The following is a 20,187-nucleotide window of genomic DNA, read 5'->3' on the forward strand; positions in this document are numbered from 1 at the left end:
TTGACCCAGTAATTCCACTCACAGATATATGTACCTAACAGAAAGAAATATGCATGTCTAAACTGAAAGTTGTATATAAGGATGTTCATAGCAGCGTTACCCATACCGGCTCCAAACTACAAACAACCCAAATGTCTATAGATAGATACACAATTGTGGTATATTTATATAACTGTTCAGCAATTAAATATAAATGAACTAGAGCTACGAGTGACTACATAGATGAATCTTAAAAACTGTTACATTGAGTGAAAGGAAAACAAATTCGACAGAATACTTATCCCCTATATGGTTCTGTTTATATGAAATTCAAAAACAGGCAAAAATAAGTTCTTTAAGGGTGCATATTTAGGTGGTAAAACTATAAAGAAAAATGGGGTAGTGATTATCTCTGGGGGAAAAAGGAGCTTGTTACTGAGAAAGGGATGTTTGGAGGGTTTCTGAAGTACTAGCAGTTTTCTAGTTCTTGTCCTGGGTTGTATGATGCCCCCTGGATCTCCTTATTCCCTGAATTCTTATCACATTTACTGTTAAGTCATTTTGACTTCCTGAAGTTAGGTACTATTTTCTATACTTCCCTAAGCATTCTCCTCCTACCTCTTGCATACTTAGAATGACATACTGCAAATAGCTGTAGGTCTCTTTCCGTTAGTCAAAGCAATTAACATTGCCGCTAACTAGCACAGTTCCCACATATGGTTGGTTAATCTGCAAGGGAACTATGTAAAAATGATCTTAGTTATATACTGTCTCATATTTTGATGCTTATTCTTGGTTTTAGCCTAGCGAGATTTTTAAACATACTTTGGTTTATAGGCTCTTAACATTGACAACCTGTGGGCTTCCATTAAATATTATTGAAACACCATTATCAGAATAATAAAAGGGTATTTCTTTTTGTACTCAAAGAAATCATTTTTGTCTTTAATTGGAATCAGACCCATTATTGCATAAATCACAAGTAGTTTATTTCATTTTATTTACTGAGTTGTGCTGTTCATGTGTAACAGGAGGAAAAGACCATTGAGCTGAGCAGAGCAGAGGGTGTAGACTTCCCTTGCATGCACGTTTCTGGACAGAGGGCACAGAAACCACTGTCTTTGTTTTCTTTGAAGTAAAACATAGTTTGTTTGTTTTTTTTTTTTTTTTTTTGCGGTACGCGGGCCTCTCACTGTTGTGGCCTCTCCCGTTGCGGAGCACAGGCTCCGGACGCGCAGGCTCAGCGGCCATGGCTCACAGCCCCAGCCGCTCCGCGGCATGTGGGATCCTCCCGGACCGGGGCATGAACCCGTGTCGCCTGCATCGGCAGGCGGACTCTCATCAACCACTGCGCCACCAGGGAAGCCCAAAGTAGAACATAGTTTTAAAAAATAGTATTGGTTCTTGTCGTTTTGGGGGCCGTGGTCTCTTGAGAGCCATGGTCTCTTTTGAGAAATAATAAAAGCTTTGGATCCTCAGGGGAGGAGAATGAGCATGTGTAAATAAGTTAGAATGTTTTGGGTACTGTACAGTTGTTGAAGTGCCAGGGGTTTCAGGTTAGAAGAACTTGGTAAATTGGAATAATCATAATCAAGCCAAAGAACATGGACAACTACCAGTGAAGATGACACATGCGTATTTAAGTGTGGCTGGAATACCCAGTGAAACGAGCATCTGTGTCTTCTGAGGCCTCTAGTATAGAGTTCTCTCTTCTCTGTTATGAAGGGGATAGTTAGTTATTAGCTTCTTCTTACAATGTCTGGCGTAGTTTCAGATCTGCCTTGAAAGTTCATATGAGAATGAAGTCTTGTTCTTCCAAAAAGTCTTAATTAGCAAAATATTAATAATAGATAAAGCTGGATGGTGGGTATGTGGGAGTTCAAGTTATTTTTCTTTTGGCTTTTGTGTATTTAAATTGTTCTGTAATAAATGGGAATGGGAGCCTTTTTGGAAGATGGCATAGTTATTGTGTTTCTGTTATGATTTTGCTAATTCAAGCCTAGATGGAGTTATCTTAGATCTGTTTTGCTGTGGTTAGTTTTCTTAATACACTTGCCTTCATCAAGGCTTAGAACCAAAAGGATAAAGTATGGAAGAACACAGAAAGGTTCTTAAAAATTATACAATAAGATTTTTGTACTGCAACTTGAAAGTAATATTATCAGTATTTAGTAACTTTTTTGTCAAGTGGTCTTTTGTTCAGCAGTAAGCAAGCTCAGGAGATTTTTTTTAGTGTCCTGCTGGGTTTTTGGTTTTGTTTTGTTTTAGGTTGCATTTTCCCCTATAGGGGAAAAAAATCTATCAGAATCTCAAAAAGTATTTCTTTCTTAAAAATACATAATCAGTGCATTTACTTAGCTATAAACCATGTATAATAATATTAAAATATGAGCTAAATTTATCTTTTAGACTAGCATAAAAAACCCAAAACTTTGAAAGCAAGTTTTTATAGACTTGTGTATGTCCTCATTAGATCTTTTTTTCTTACGAGGACCAAAAGTCTTCCTTAGAAAAAAAGATTTTCTATCCCTAAATCCTTAGTTAACTAGTTCTCTGGAATTCTGAACTTTACTTAGTAGAGGTTCATGTGTTTGCTAGTTAACCTTACATTCTAATTTTAGTCCTTTTGAAAGAATACCTTTAAAAACCACAAAGAATGTGGTAAATCTTCTAATATGTTTAACGTTTACCTTCTACTTCAGGAGCCCTTTTTAAATTTAAATTTTTATCTAAGTAACACGGTTAAAGTTATTGAAAGGTTTTAAGTTTTATTTTAAGGTTTAAGGGGGTTGTAAATGAAAAATAGTGCTCAAATCATCAGTTCTAATCTCATTCCCCAAAAGAAAAAGAACTCTTCAGTAATTCTTAATGACTTGCATATACTACCATACAGTATTAGGTCTACTGGCTTCTTTCCATGGAAGATGAGGAATAAGCTCTGAAAATAATGTTTATATGTAAAGACTGGAGAAAGCCTTATCTCCTGGTGTGTCTACTCTCTTGTTCCGTTTTGCTGGTTTAAGACACGTTTTCATTCATTATTATTTTTGCTTTTTATAAATATGACAGTTTTATTCATCCTTAAGATATAAATGAAAATCTTTTCCTTTGCACCTTTGATATTTTTCCTTAAATATACTTTTCTAAAAGTGGAAAGAATTACACCATTTAGAAGCAGGTTAATGGGGCAAAGGATGGTTGAAATGGCAGTTCCTAGAAGAGATGTTGATGTCACAGATCTTTTTTAGTGCTTTGTCAGAACATAAAGTATAGAATAATTGTAACTGTTTTGTTGCCTTTTGAAATTGAAGTCTGGTACCCATAAAATGCCACATGAGAATGTGAAACAAAAATTATTTGGTTATTTAGAAGTAAAAGTTCATTTACTTCTATACATGTTTATTTGTGGATATATATATATATGAAATTATTTTTATAAATTTTCATATATATGTTTGTGTGTTTTAGCTCTCTCTCAGGCTTATAGTAGTAGATAAGTGATGTATAAAAATATATGGGAGCATTAAAGACCTATAAGGAGAATTGAACTCTGGTAACCCAAAAATAAGCAGTAGAAAAGCCCAGTATATAACTTTAAATTAGCTTAACAGTTTTGCTTTTCCGATTTTGTTGTGAAAATAAGTACAACATCAACAGTGATCTTTTTATGAAGTATGAAGCCCTAGTGGCTTTTAAAATAAACTCATAATGACAAAATTAAATATTGACATGGCAAACAGTGGTGCTAGTCATTCAGAATTCAAGAAGAAACTTTAGCCAGTGATATACCCCACCTGCCATGTCTCCCCTCTCCATAACCAGACACAGTTTTTAAGCTGTAACTCCTCCTGCCTTGAAATTTAATTCTTGTTATGTGGTGTATTTCTGTCTAATAGTCAAGGAAAATGAAAAATTAAGATCTAGATTTTCTGGAAGGTTGGCTGATTAAGTGCCAGTTTGCTTAACTATATTTATATAAACATACTGAATGAACAGAAAGAACCTTAGAGAGAGAAGAGGATTTATAATCTCTACTGAAGAACCTCTCAAATCGCCCTTCTAACAATCTTTTTGGTTTTGGGTCTTGCAGGATCTTAGTTCCCCGATCAGGGATCGAACCCAGGGCCCTGGCAGTGAGAGCACAGAGTCCTAACCACTGGACCTCCAGGGAATTCCCAGCCATTCTAAAAATCTTTAATTTAAGCCATGTGAGAGATGGGGTGGGGATACTCTAATCATGCCCTTGCCCCACCGAGGAAAGGCTGGACTGAAGGAAAAATCACACTGCTATTCTGTTTTTCTTTTCATCAGTATGATTTTCTCAAAAGGATGGGCAAATTTTGCAGGAAAGGAGGGCAGCAGTGTCCTACCATAATCTTTGCAGCTGTTGACCAAAGTCAGTGAAGCAGAGAGAAATATGTGTGTTAACTCATTAAACAAGGTACCTGAACCTCAGTGCTTCACACTGAATTAGTCTCTCTTCATTTTGGTCTGTTTTTCACAGGCAAGGGTATATGTAAGAGCCAGCAAACTGAAGGAACTTTCAAATATATAGTGACCAGGTATACAAACTGTGGGGAGTTAAGAATCCACCTGTATTCTTGAGCATAGTAGTAGTCCTTAAGAAAACTATCATAATTAGCAGGCTGAAAAAACCTTCTTTGTTCTTTTAAGAAGATTAAAGTAAACATAGACTCTATGAGGTAAGGGATCAAAGATAAATTGATGAAACAACAGAACAAGACGAAAAGGAAGCGGACAGAACTAAGAAAAAAAATAAAGGGACAAACAGTAATCTTGCAGAAGATAAAACCACATTGGCAACAGCAAGAAATAGAGCAGATACTATGGAAAATGGAGATACGTAAGAGAAGAAAAGGACAAAGAAGGAATTAGTAGATGGTAGACAAGGAGGAAAATTAGCAAAGACTGGGTACATATCAAGTAGGTCTTAATAACTAAAAGCTCTTGAAGTAATTACTACCTGAATGGCATTTCAAAAGAGAAAGTTAAATGCTAAGTTAAACCGTACAGAACTAAACTTAAAGAATGAAGAAACCTTGTATACCTGTCAGTTGAAAATGATTTGAATTATAAAATGAGAATTATTTTGATCACAGACTTCAATAACAACGGGTACCAGAAGAAAATGGAGGCTGTCAGTATAGAGAATATTGGGGGTAGGGTGGGTAGGATTTTGGCCAAAGTGAGCATTTTAATACAATTAAACATTTTAATTATGTCTAATTAATTAGGGCTATCAAACTTAGGAAACAAAAAGCAGTTTTTACTATTCTTGAAAGAAAAGCTATATAATGTCAAAACAGTGTAATAAGTGAAAAAATTATGTAAAATGATAATCAACTGGGAAAAGCTTCAGGAAGTTCCAAACAAAACTATAGGGTTAAGTGTAGGGTCATATAATACAAGGACAATCAATGTATTATTGAAGTTGGCGAAATAGGTTTTAGTACCCGTTTTAAGTTATGTTTAGTAAAAATAAATTAGACTTCAGTATCTTTCAGAAAACCATAGCAGAGTCATTGGTGGACAAAGCAAGTAATAAATAAAAATAAAGAACAAATTTTAAAATGTTACATTTCTGTAAAATGGAACTTAAATGAAAAAAATTTCTAGGCCTGCCTGCTGTGATCAGCAATATGAGTGGATTCTTCAACTCCCCATTCTGTTTACCTGGGCTGTATTTGAAAGCTATTTGCCTTCTATAATGGACCAAAAACTATAAACTCTAATATATTGCTATCTTTAAGAAATATTCCTAAATAAAGGAATTCAGATTTATTATCAGGTATCATTAAGAAGTCACTCTTTTCTTTAAAAAGAAATTGAACGCTTATAGTAAGATTCTTCTAGGTACTAGGGCTACCTCAGTAATGAAATAGTCCTCATGGGGTTTACATTCTAGCAGGAAAAACATAAAATGGCGATTACAGAGTTAGAATGTGATATGTTGCACTGGAGTACAAAGTACTGTGAGGATGTAATACAAGGGAACCTTACCTAATTGGAGGGGGAGGAGCTGTCAAAGAAGATTTGTTTGAGGAAGTGCAGTTTAAGCTGAGACCTAAAGTAAATGGTTAGACATTTGGCTTAAAATAAAATGGAATACCTGCTTTCCCCCTTACTACACAAAAATAATTTCCATGTGGATCAACAGTTTTAATGGAAACAGTTTAAAGGAATGACCTAAATCATGAATGAATTTTTATAGTCTTTGGGTATAGAGATCTTTTTAAAAACTTCATATGAAATCCATAAATCACAACAGTGTCGCATCGTAAATTTGCCTACATAAAAATTAAAAGTGGCAATTAAACACCATTAAGCAGGATTCAAAGGCAAGTTAGAAGCTGTGGGAAGAAAGCAATCCATAAAACAAAGGGTTTACTCTTCCTATTTACATACTGAACTCATAAAATAATAGCAAAGTCTTCACAGAAAAATTAGTGAAGTTCAGCTTCACTAATAAATGCAAGTTAGGTCTAATTATTTTCCCCCCATCAAATTGGACAAGATTTTAATCTAGGATTGTTATATGTGGAACATCTCTAAATGTCTTTCAGTATAAGGTTGGTTAAGTAAATTATAGTATATACCCGCTGGGAAATATTATGCAACAATGAAAAATACTGTAGACCCACCCATGCTCATGACAAAGATGTTACATATTGTTCAGTGAAGAAAGCAGGTAATAAGCCTGGAATATGAGATTACATGAAATATGCACATGTCTGTCTATATTTTCATAGAATGCTGTCTAGTCTGTTCACCAAAGTATTAGGAGTTGCTAATTTTGTGTAGTTAAGTTTTAGATGCCAAGAGTTTGTCTTTTTTTGTGAGCATGAATATATTTTTTATAAAAACAAGGGGTTTAGTTGGTTTACCTATTCATACTAAGTGTTAGCTTCATACGTTTTCTGTTTTTCAGATAAAACTTACATCTTAGGTTTTTTTCAGAGATAACCTTTGTAGGAGAGCATTTGATTTATCTGCTCTTTATATTTTGATCAGGGACAACTTCATATGAGTTCCCCTTTTATAATATGTTGACATTTTGATTGATAACTTGACCAGTTCATTGACACATAACTGTAGTCAAAGTATTTATAAAAAGATATTTATCAGTCTTAGGAGAGTGATGTGGTTTGTTCTCATGAGTGATTTTCCAGAGATGTAGCAAATGCTTTGAACAAAGCCTGAACAAGACTTCCACTAAAAATATTGAGAGTCTCTTGAGTATCGATTATTTTTAACTTGAGAACCTCCTGTTTATATATAAAGAACATTGTAGTTATTTAAACCTAGACATAACAAGCTAAAAAGTAAATTGATCAGATTCCATGTTAATATTTTTGCTGGTTATATTGATTCACAAATTGAAAGTTTTTCTATCTATTGCTTTTCCATTTAGAATATTAAGATATTTCAGGAGGCCAAAGACCATGTCTTAACTGGATTAATGGTAGATATTGTGCTATTTACCACTGTCTTCTGTCAAGAAATTTTCAGTTGAAACTCTGTAGCTAGTACTTGCCATACCATGCTGTTGACATATTGGTGAACTACTTCTATATATTTAGATACATATTTTATGAAAAAGCTAATGTATAGATTATTTGATACAAAAACTTCTAAAGATACATTTTTTTGTTTCCTCCTTCTTCCCTTTTCCTATTAAAAACTATTTTAAAAGAATATTTAGAAAGCAAGTCTTTTGTAGAATGAGACACATGTAATAGTTTCGTTTTTTAAATGATTTGTGGGATAAGATATGCTTTATAGGTGGTTTACTTGCTAATATATTTAAACTGGTATAACTAAAATTATTAATAAAATGAATTCATTGGTATAAAATATAGCCTAGCCTTCTGAAATACCATTACTCTTCATAAGGTCCCACTTAAGAGATAGTACAACTTTCATCCTTAGGTTTTAATTGTCGTGTTGTTAATATTACTAATAGCTTAACCTCTCATGATAGAAACAAACTAAACAGTGTCAAAATAGCAACAAAAATTCAATCTGCTTTCATACACATATGTTCTGTATGCTAGTTTGTAGCCATACAGCTTATTTCTTCTGAGCAAGAAAGGTTATGGTCTTGGTTTAATTTACTTCATTGACTTTCCCTATAGAAAATCAGGTTTTTGGAGAGCTCTAACAGTGTGCTATTGCTGGGCTCTCATCCTTTCTGTTTAAATAATGCAGGTACTTTGATGGAAACCTGGAGAAGCTCTTTGCTGAGTGTCATGTAATTAATCCAAGTAAAAAGTCTCGAACACGCCAGATGAATACAAGGTCATCAGCACAGGATATGCCTTGTCAGATCTGCTACTTGAACTACCCTAACTCGGTGAGTATCTGGTAGTTTAAGGCTAGCACTGACCCTGTATTTCAGAGGGTAAATCAACTTTTCATTATTTAAATAAAGGAAGATCTGGGAGTCTGGGATTGTAGCAAAGCAGTAACCTATCAATATATTAAGGATAAAGAAAGGAAAAGAAAGAGTAAGAGCTTGTTCTCTCTCAGTCCTCCCCCATTTGCTGTGTGTGTGTGTGTGTGTGTGTGTCTGCATTGGGTCTTCGTTGCTGCTGCTTGTGGGCCTTCTCTAGTTGCAGTGAGCGGGGGCTACTCTTCGTTGCAGTGCGTGGGCTTCTCATTGCGGTGGCTTCTCTTGTTGCGGAGCACGGGCTCTAGGCACTCGGGCTCAGTAGTTGTGGCGCACGGGCTTAGTTGCTCCGCGGCATGTGGGATCTTCCCGAACCAGAACTCGAATCCATGTCCCCTGCATTGACAGGATTCTTAACCACTGCGCCACCAGGGGAGGCCCCCAGTTGCTTTTTAAAGCAGCAACTTGTCCAAGCTGTCATTACACACTTAAATCTTTTCCACTTTATATTACCACCATGAGAGAATTGTGTAATAGATAGGCAGCAAACAGAATTATTTTCCATCCAAATTAAAATAGATTTAAAACTAAGTTTTTAGAATAAATATCCAAAACACTTATAAAATGTCTTTAATGCTATTTCACTAGGGAGCTTTCAGGGTTTTCAGGATTTTCACACAGATCCATTCTAACGGAGATTCTTTAGTACAAGTATCACTCTTAAAAACCTATTGAATTTAGATGATTAACTTTGGGGTATCTAGTGAAGAAATTTTAGGCTTAAATAAACATAGTCTTCCTATGAAGGCACGTTATTAGTAACCATAGGAAAATTACATTTGTGGCAAAAAAAAGGGGTTTAGTTACTTGGAATTCACCTTTTAAGATGTTTCAGGATATCTAAGAATAATTTAATTATACAACAATTATAACTACCTTGTTCATATTCTCTAATAGTTAAGCAGCCTTTTCTAGTAATTAGTGTATACCAGGTCATTGTCACCTATGTTATATATTTTTACATATTGAAGGTTTTTCATTGTTAATCTTAGAGTTTAACATGTGTAGCTCTAAAGGTTCCCATTTGAAGGAAATTAATTTGTTTACACATACAAGTGCTTAGAAAAGAAGTTTTAAAAGAAAGTTAATTATATGCTCTTAGAGAAATGGAAAATCAGAGTTAAAATAATTTAGTAGGTAAAATGCTTAATTGAATTTCCAAATTCTCAAGTTTTGATCACAGCTCTGACACTAGCTTTTTGGCTTTGGGTAGTAAATCATCTAATCTTGCTGGGTCTCAGTGTTTTTAATCTTTCAAATAAATTGAATAAGATATTCTTTCAAATCTCTATCAGCCAGAAACTACTATTTATTCATTTCCCTCTCCTTAAATCACAATCCTAACTTAAGTATTTAAAAAGAACAATCAGCACTCCTATTAAAAATACATTTATTTCATGTTTTCACCATTTTATCTTTCTTTAATAGTTGACATTTGTGTAGTGTTTACAGTTTATAAATGTTTCTGTGAGGTAATACTGAGACCCAAATAATTTGTCCCAGCTTATACAAGGTTTCCTTATTCCTTGGCATTTCCCTTGGCACTCTATTATAGCAGCTCCTCCTTAGTTTAAATCTTAAATGTAATTCGAGTACTGAAGCTAGCGGCTTGCAAATAACCCCTGTAACTTCCTCAGTGCCCTTGGTATTGGCAGTCTGAACAAATTAGAATTGAAAATCATGAGTAGATATTCGCAGTGTAAATTGTGCTTGCACTTGTAACTGATAATGGTGAAACCACTATTTATTCATTCAATCATTCAACACACCAGGCACAATTCTAAGCGTTAGAAACAACGGAGAATAAAGGCATAATGCCTGCCTTAGATAATTTACAGGTTAGCTGGGCAGATAAGTAAAATGACATAGTCAGAAAAAATGGTAAGTGCTTTGATAGGGCATGATGCTGTGGGAACATGTTGGAGAGACACCTAACCCAGTTTTGGATCAGGGAGAACTTCCCACAGACACTGACATTTGAACTAACCTCTGAAGGTGTGGTAGTTAGGTAAACTAGGAAATACAGAAGCCAAAGGAAGAGAATGCAGTTCCAAGAATGGTAAACAGTGCTAGCTTCAGAGAAAAGAATTGAAAGGTGAGTTTGGAATTAACAACAAGAAGTTGACTGATGATCCTGGAAAGTTATCAATATTTTAAGTATTGTGGTAAGATGGGAAACCAAACTGCATGGGCCGAAGAATTATTGACTTGAAAGTAGTAAAGGAAGGGGAAGCAATAAATATAAACAGATTACTCTTTTAAAGGAAGTTTGGCTATGTAAATGACAGGAAAAGCAAACAGCAGCATGGGTTGGAAAGTAAGTTAAAGTGTTAAGGAAACCGTGTTAGGAAAAAGTAATCATGGTGAAACTAGGACTTCTTTTCTCACAGTTTTTAGGCTAATGAAGAAGGATAATTTTAACCTCTTCAGTTTTGCAAGTAAATGTCACCTGAGATTCTTCATTCATGCTTTATTAATTGGATGGATGATTTCTTTACTTACATTACTTAAATAACTCCCATGTTTCAGTTTCCACTACTTTCTTCAAACACTGATACTAGCCTTTTATTATTGTGTATCTTTGATACCTTTCCCCTAGAAAGCAACTTTGCTTTATTACAGTACCACATGAAAACAGATTTTAAGTAAATGCTTCTGACAGCTTAGTTTATAATACTTTGGAGTTAACTATTTTGGGTGGTCTCTTCTTTAAAAACAATTTCCTGAGATTTTGGAACACTCTTTAAGTTCAGAGATTCCTCCCCCATCCCTCTGCCCCCTTGTGTTGTGGCCAGTTCAGGGGGTTCCTGGTCCTGGCAACAGTTACTCACTTTGTAATAATGTTCTTTTGAATCAAAGCATAAGATTTAGCTCTACTAGGAAATATAGCTTGGGCTACCATATTATTTTTATGAGATAAATAATTTGTATTTTCTAAGAGTAAGGTATGTTAAATAGATAAAAGCAAAGTTGAAGATTGTGATGATTGTCCACCCTCGGCTTCCTCATTCCTGGGGCACTTCTGAATCTTTGTGCTCTATCTTCCTTTTTAACTCATTCCATTTTACAGATGAGGGAACTGGTGCCCTGATTATTTGCTCAGTTTTTATGAACAAAATGACTTTAAGTTTAGAGATTATATGGGCAACTTCTGATAGAAGAAAGATAATTCTTAATGTTCTTTTCTTTGACATTAGTTGCTATCTGTAAATGGTGGAGATAAATGAAACTTTTAAGAGTATGTATTTTTTCAGTTCTTTTTCTTCAGCACCATTAATTTTTGTTGTAGATAATATTTTATATATTTTTAGTGTATTTGTGGTCACATATATTTATGATATAAACAGGGGTAAGTTTAACGAATAGATAATCTGATCCCCTGAATCAGGGAAAGACCCAGGGAGCCAAGTAGGTAAACACAAGGTAGTAAGGGGACAAATATATCAGAGGAGGAGGAAGGAAAGGGAACTAAGACAGGATGATACCCTGATATATCCATGATGATAAAACTCTTTTTTTAAAAAAGTTAACTTATTTTATTTTTGGCTGTGTTGGGTCTTCGTTGCTGCACACGGGCTTTCTCTAGTTGCGGTGAGCAGGGGCTACTGTGCGGGCTTCTCATTGTGGTGGCTTTTCTTGTTTCAGAGTACAGGCTCTAAGTGTGTGACCTTCAGTAGTTGTGGCTCACGGGCTCAATAGTGCTCAAGTTGTGGCTCAAGGGCTCAAGTTGTGGCTTGCAGGCTCTAGAGCGCAGGCTCAGTAGTTGTGGCGCACGGGCTTAGTTGCTCCGGGGCATGTGGCATCTTCCCGGACCAGGGTTTGAACCCATGTCCCCTGCATTGGCAGGCGGATTCTTAACCGCTGTGCCACCAGGGAAGCCTGATGACAAAACTCTTGAGCACAATGAATATGTCTTTATACTACAGGTTAGTTTTTGCTTTATCTTTGGGCATGCGTGTGTGATTTATTTTTTTAATTTATCTTGTTTAGTCTTGTTATCTATTTAATTAGAAAAGTTATTGGGGGACTTCCTGGTGGTCCAGTGGTTAAGACTTTGCCTTCCAATGCAGGGGGTGCGGGTTTGAGCCCTGGTCCGGGAGCTAAGATCCCACATGCCTCCCAGCAAAAAAAAGCCAAAACATAAAACAGAAGCAATATTGTAACAAATTCAGTAAAGACTTCAAAAAATGGTCCACATCAAAAAAAACAAAAAGTTATTGGAAAGGGAGGGGAAAGAAAGCTTTCTTTTTGTCTTTTTATCTTATCTTATAATAAGCCCTGGTGTAGAAGTCCCAGAAGTAAAGGTGTTACTTATAGTGATCACATACTAACCATTGTGACCTTTAATCTCTCAGTCTTTGAAAAACGAATAAAGCACATGAGGATGTGTATGTGTTCTTCTTTTTTTTAAGGCCATTTTCTTTTTATTTATTTATTTTCGGCTGCGTTGGGTCTTTGTTGCTGCACACGGGCTTTTCTTTGGTTGTGGCGAGTGGGGGCTACTCTTCGTTGCGGTGCGCAGCTTCTCATTTTGGTGGCTTCTCCTGTTGCGGAGCACGGGCTCTAGGTGCATGGGCTTCAGTAGTTGTGGCTTGCAGGCTCTAGAGTGCAGGCTCAGTGGTTGTGGTGCACGGGCTTAGTTGCTCCGCGGCATGTGGGGTCTTCCACTACCAGGGCTTGAACCCATGTCCTGCTTTGGCAGGTGGATTCTTAACCACTGCGCCACCAGGGAAGCCCTGTGTATGTGTTTTTAAGTCACCAGTAAAACACTTTAGAATTTCTGATACATGACTCTACTGTATTTGTCCTTTACAGAATGCCCCTTCTCATTATAGTTTCAAAAATCACTCTCCTTTAGTAATCTGGTAACAGGTTAGTGCCAGATCTCCTTCACTACTGGGGAGTAATGAGAATAGATTCTTTTTATTGATTTCCCGGATCTTTTTTTTTTTTTTTGCGGTACGCGGGCCTCTCACTGTTGTGGCCTCTCCCATTGCGGAGCACAGGCTCCAGATGCACAGGCTCAGCGGCCATGGCTCACGGGCCTAGCCGCTCTGCGGCATGTGGGATCTTCCCGGACCGGGGCACAAACCCGCGTCCCCTGCGTCGGCAGGTGGACTCTCAACCACTGCGCCACCAGGGAAGCCCCCAGATCTTTTTTTTAATGGATGAGAATATTGATTTCTCAAATATTTATCTTCACTCATTTTGTGAATGAGTTAGAATCATTGTCAATCTCTGAATAGCACCATATTTTAAAAAATTAATTTATTATTTTTTTTGGCTCCGTTGGGTCTTCGTTGCATGCAGGCTTTCTCTAGTTGCAGTGAGTGGGGGCTGTGCTTCATTGTGGTGTGTGGGCTTCTCATTGCGGTGGCTTCTCTTTTTGTGCGGCGTGGGCTCTAGGCATGCGGGCTTCAGTAGTTGCAGCATGTGGGCTCAGTAGTTGTGGCACATGGGCTTAGTTGCTCCGTGGCATGTGGGATCTTCCTGGACCAGGGATCGAACCCATGTCCCTTGCATTGGCAGATGGATTCTTAACCACTGCGCTACCAGGGAAGTCCCCATGTATTTTTTTTAAGATTTATTTATTGTTTATTTTAAATTTATTTTTAGCTGTGTTGGGTCTTAGTTGTGGCATGCGGGATCTTTCGTTGCAGAGCGCAGGCTTCTCTCTAGTTTTGGTGTGCAGGTTTTCTCTTCTCTAGTTGTGTTGTGCAGGCTCCAGGGTGTGTGGGCTATGTAGTTGTGGCGCGCGGGTTCCAGCGCGCATGGGCTCTGTAGTTTGCGGTACGCAGGCTCTCTAGTTGAGGCTCACAAGCTCAGTAGTTGTGGCACGTGTGCTTAGTTCCCCGATGAGGGATTGAACCCACGTCCCCTGCATTGTAAGGTGAATTCTTTACCACTGGACCACCAGGGAAGTCCCTGAATAGAACCATATATTTTTATTTTTATTTATTTATTTTTTTGCAGTACGCGGGCCTCTCACTGCTGTGGCCTCTCCCGTTGCGGAGCACAGGCTCCGGATGTGCAGGCTCAGCGGCCATGGCTCACGGGCCCAGCCGTTCCACGGCATGTGGGATCTTCCCGGACCGGGGCACAAACCCGTGTCCCCTGCATCGGCAGGCAGACTCTCAACCACTGCGCCACCAGGGAAGCCCTAGAACCATATTTTAACCTTGATATTTTCTGTGATTTGTTCTGTAAAACCAGTCTCAGGGCTCTGAAACATTTTCTTCCCTGGCTACTTTCCAGGTATTTTTTATATAGTTGATATGCTGTAATATTGTATCCTGACTATTTTCATCTATATCATAAGCAACATCAGAAATTTTGTAAGCATATTTCAAATAACAGCTAATTAGAAAATGTTATAGAATTTAAAATGCCACTATAAGAGCCACAGAATGAATAAAAGAGCTGGGAATAAACTTGGCAAGAAGTATGGAAGATTTGTATGAAGAAAAGGGGAGATAAATGAATGCCAAGTATTTGGAAAGAGGAATAATAATGAAATAAAGAAAAAGAATAGATTGATGGCGGTAGGGAGGGAACTAGTCCTACCAAATTCAGGAATAGGCAGTGCAGTGATTTCCCTGGTGGCACAGTTGATAGGGCTTTGCACTCTCAGTGCAGGGGGCCTGGGTTCGATCCCTGGTCAGGGAACTAGATTCCATATGCATGTCCCAGCTGCGTTTGCATGCCACAGCTAAGGAGCGTGCGAGCCGCAACTAGGACCCGGGGCAACCGAAAAAAAAGGAATAGGCAGTGCGGTGGAACAGGAGAGTCAAGTATACATGAGGAGAATTTAGTATACAATAGAGGAGGCATTTCAGATAAGGTGGATTATTTAATAAATGGTTGATGGAACAACTTGGTAGCCATCTGGAAACTTCGATTCTTACCTAACTGCTTATATCTAAATTAATTTAGAAGCCATAGATTCTAAAACTAATACATTTTGCCTCATATGAATACAGAGCTTCTGCATAGCAGCAAAATGTAAACATTGAAACTGGGAGAAAATATTTTCCACACTTATAAACAGCCAATTTTCTACATAAGTAAAACACCCCAGTAAATGATTTAGGAAAAAAGCTCAGAGGAAAAATGGGCAAAATAGGAGAAGAAATTTCACAGAAAAAGAAATATACAGCCTTAAATCTTTTTTCATATGTTTAAACTTCACTCATAAAAAGAAATTAAAATGAAAACTAATGGTAGTTACTTCATTTTCACCTGTTAGATTGGCAGAGATCAAGGAGTTGGATAATACACTGTTTTGACATGGGTCACCAAGGTTTTGACGTGGGTCAGCAAGGGTCACCAGGGTCATATTCCCACTAAGGTTCTCTTCTATAGTATAAATTGCAGCAGCCCCTATGAACAAAGCTTTGTAATAATCAAATTCTAAATTTATACTGTTACTATTTCACTTGTACAAATTTTTTCTGATACACATTCACAATCACAAAGGTAATAATAATAATAAAGAAAACCAAGATGCAGAAGAAAGTTTGTGGTACTTTTACCGTGTGTGTACCTGTGTACATTAGAACATCTCTGGAAGAATATAATATGTAAGATATTGGAAATAGTGATTACTTCTGGGTAGAGCGGTAGAGGACAAGGTAGAGAAGGATGGGGATGAGGGAGACTTATTTTTCCAACGTAAACTCATATTGTTAAATAATTGTCTTTAACATCAGCCTGTATTACTTACTCATTTAAAAATAATTTGGTAGGGCTTCCCTGGTGGTGCATTGGTTGAGAATCTGCCTACCGATGCAGGGGACGCGGGTTCTCGTCCCGGTCCGGGAGGATCCCACATGCCGCGGAGCGGCTGGGCCTGTGAGCCATGGCCGCTGAGCCTGCACGTCCGGAGCCTGTGCTCCGCAACAGGAGAGGCCACAACAGTAAGAAGCCCGTGTACCGCAAAAAAAAAAAAAAAAAAATTGGTAGTAAATATTGTAAAATATTCTTAAACTAAAATATGATAACCATTGGACTTCCCTGGTGGCACAGTGGTTAAGAATATGCCTGCCAATGCAGGGGACACGGGTTTAAGCCCTGGTCCGGGAAGATCCCACATGCTGCGGAGCAACTAAGCGTGTACCACAGCTACTGAGCCTGCGCTCTAGAGCCCATGAGCCACAACTACTGAGCCTGTGTTCTTTAACTACTGAAGCCTGTGCTCTGCAACAAGAGAAGGCTCCACAAGGAGAAGCCCGCATACTGCAGTGAAGAGTAGCCCCTGCTCACTGCAACTAGAGAAAGCCCGCGCACAGCAGCGAAGACCCAACACAGCCAAAAAAAAAAAAAAAAAAAAAGAATTAAAAAATAAAGTATGATAACCATTATTTGTCTTTTGAAAATACAGTCCTCTAGACTCTCTTATATTATTTAAAGTACCTGCTTTTAATATCCCATTATAGAAGATAGTAGTATCCTTCATTTAACCAGCCGTCAAACAGATAGTATTTCAAATCATATAAGTAGTATAAGATTAGACCAAAATGTTACTATTATTCAAATGTTACTATTATTCTGAGTAAATATTTTGGTTTCCATAGCATTTTATTTTCTAGGTTAGCCATGTTCCATGCAGCTCCATTAAGTGCTGTATTTGTGTCACATTTGAAAAATAACAGCTTTGGGAGCTCCCTGGCGGTCCAGTGGTTAGGACTTGGTGCTTTCACTGCCGTGGGCTGGGTTCAGTCCCTGGTTGGGGAACTAAGAATCCCACAAGCCGCGTGGCGTGGCCAAAAAATAAAAATAAAATAACAGCTTTATTAAGATGAATTCACATACCATACAACTTGCCTATTTAAAGTGGTCTTCAGTCACAGAGTTGTTCAGCCATTACCACAATTAATTTTGGAACATTTTAGTAACCCCCCAAAGACCTGTTCCTTTTACAGTCACTTCTCATTCCTTCCTAAGCTTCCCAGCCCTGAGCAACCACAAATCTACTTTCTTTCTCTATGAATTTACATATTATGGACATTTCATATAAGTGGAATCAAACAGTATGTGCTCTTCTGATTGGCTTATTTCACTTAGCGTGTTTTCAAGGTTCGTCCACATTATAGTATGTATCAATACTTTGCTCCCTTTTATGGCTGAATTATGTTCTGTTATTATTGATATTTCACATTTTGTCAGTTGATGGACATTCGAGTTGTTTTCACTTTTGGGTTATTGTTGATAATGCTGCTGTGAACATTTGTGTACAAGTTTTTATGTGGGATGTATGTTTTCATTTCTGTTGGGTATATACCTAGGAGTGGAGTTGCTGGATCATATGATATATTTAATTTTTTATTTTTTTTTTGCGGTACGCGGGCCTCACTGTTGTGGCCTCTCCTGTTGCGGAGCACAGGCTCCGGACGCGCAGGCTCAGCGGCCATGGCTCATGGGCCTAGCTGCTCCGTGGCATGTGGGATCTTCCCGGACCGGGGCACGAACCCGTGTCCCCTTCATCGGCAGGCGGACTCTCAACCACTGCGCCACCAGGGAAGCCCTCTGTTTAATTTTTTGAGAAAATGCCAGTGTTTTCCAAAGTTCTGTAGCATTTTATATTCCCACCAGCAGTGTATGAAAGTTCTGATTTCTCTACATGCTTGTCAACGCTTTTATTATGTCTTTTTGATTATAGCTGTCCTAGTGGGTGTGAAGTGATGTCTCACTGTGGCTTTGATTTACATTTCCCTGATGACTAAGGATATTGAGCATCTTTTCATATGCTTATTGGTACAAACTTGTTTTGTGCCTTTCCTAAAAATTATAAATATCTACTGCAGATGCATCTCATTAATTAGGTGTTTTGTGTTCAATGAATTTGCATGTATAGATTTCACCACCTAGAAGTTCATTTTAGGAACCCATCTAGTCATGTCAAATTGGACATTTTGGCCACTGCGAGAAATGTGACCTAGTAGAGCCTTATTGAGTCACTATATATAGTGATTCTCCTGATAATGTATTTTCAAAGTCCATGTATTATTTTTGTTGCAGTATTTCACTGGCCTTGAATGTGGACATAAGTTTTGTATGCAGTGCTGGAGCGAATATTTAACTACCAAAATAATGGAAGAAGGCATGGGACAGGTAAAAATGCTAATTTGTTTCTGAGTTTTTCTTGAATTTCTTATAGTGTTTAGACCCTTACACAAATATAAACAGGTGAAGCGTTCTGGGTTGTGAATTGCATGTGGACTTTTTTTCTAGATTAAAACAACTAAAAGATAATTGAGACTTTTTTCTATTTACAATGAGGCATTCCAGTTAAAGATCCAGTCCAGGTAATATTTTCTCAGCAGGCATTAACATTTGTATTTATCAGGCTAAACTTGTTGAGAATTTTTGTCATATCTCTTGCTTTTGCCAGTCAAATTTTATATTGAAAAACCAGTTGTTTGGGTTAGCAGTTTTACTTACTTTATGGTGATACACATACACACACATGTTTTCTTTAATAGAAAGGGAGTGATTAAGGTCCTATAAATGTTCAGGTATCCTCAGAACCTAGCAAAGTTCCTGGCAATGGTAAACATTCAGTAAATATTTGTTGAATGAAGACATAGTTTAAATTTTGATCTTTTTCAGACTATTTCGTGTCCTGCTCATGGTTGTGATATCTTAGTGGATGACAACACAGTTATGTAAGTACTTTTGATAGATTCTGCATGTTGAATATTGATTAGTTGGTTAAACCAAATTAATTTTCGCTCAACACCATAGAGGAGGTAAAATTTTTAGTGTCTGAAGAGACTTTCTAATCTATATTCCTTTGTAGTACACAAGCCTGTTTGTAACCTGGTTAAATGCCCAGTCAGTATTCTGGTAAAGTTGGCAGTACATGATAGCTAGATTTCAGTAAACCTTGTGGTTGGAGAATAGGATATGTCAGTGTGTCAGTTGATGTCCTCTGGGAAGCAGATGCCAAGACAAAGTTAAAAGGGGAGGCGATTTATTGTGGGATAGCATCTGTGTAGGATAAAGAGGAGGAGGAGCACTACACAGACCATGATACAGTTCTTATACTTGTTAAATGAGAGAAAGAAGGAAGGAGGATTCAATACGAAGAGACTCAGACTATGTTGCAGCTGTGAGAGTCTCTGTTAGCCCTGTGGGGAACTCCAGTGCATAGGTTTCCCACAGAGGAATACCTCAGTAAGCAGAAATGGCCAGGCCCTGGTACCATTGTCATGCTCAGTCTGTCACTGGGAGCTAACCAGGGGGAATATGGCCTCAGCTGGAACACTGCTACAGATCCCAAAGACCCTGCAGCTGGAGGCTGTTGGCTATCTACTGGCCTTGTGAAATGTTCCCTTTTGAAGCAGAGAAAGAAACTTGAAGAAACAGGCATAGTTAGCTCCTATACATGGGATAAAATCCCAGGTTGTTTAATTCCTGAGTCAGTGCTGTTTTCATGACCTCAGGCTACCTAATTGATTTTAGTCTAGGAAGATAAACATATGAGGGCCTGAATGATCCATAGTCAAATTGTGTAATTAGTCCTGGATAATTGCCTATATAAAGGTATGTCTGTGTTTAAGCACTGGGATTTGAAGGTAATAAAAGTAAAAGCAGCCATGTGCTTTAGTGAGCAAATTTCTTAATCTAATGAAGCCATAAATTGGTTTAACCAGTACAGTTTATAAAGCCACTGATTCCACTTTGTTAATCCCAACCTACTTTGGTTTACTAAAATATATTTACTGTTGTTGTCAGCT

At 37.6% G+C, this 20,187-nt stretch overlaps 1 protein-coding gene across 2 annotated transcripts in view; it reads left to right on the forward strand.

The window, feature by feature from the left end:
• The window catches only part of ARIH1 (ariadne RBR E3 ubiquitin protein ligase 1), a 113,787-nt gene that overhangs the window by 52,713 nt on the left and 40,887 nt on the right, over positions 1–20,187 (forward strand). For both annotated transcript variants that reach the window (XM_029236557.1, XM_029236558.1), the window contains exons 3-5: positions 8,209–8,353; positions 18,467–18,559; positions 19,058–19,113. In XM_029236557.1, coding sequence (XP_029092390.1) covers positions 8,209–8,353; positions 18,467–18,559; positions 19,058–19,113 — 294 coding nt within the window. The remainder of the gene's footprint in view (positions 1–8,208; positions 8,354–18,466; positions 18,560–19,057; positions 19,114–20,187) is intronic.

Source organism: Monodon monoceros, unplaced genomic scaffold (genome assembly GCF_005190385.1).
Source record: "Monodon monoceros isolate NGI ecotype Baffin Bay Population unplaced genomic scaffold, NGI_Narwhal_1 Super_Scaffold_21, whole genome shotgun sequence".
Taxonomy (NCBI): domain Eukaryota; kingdom Metazoa; phylum Chordata; class Mammalia; order Artiodactyla; family Monodontidae; genus Monodon; species Monodon monoceros.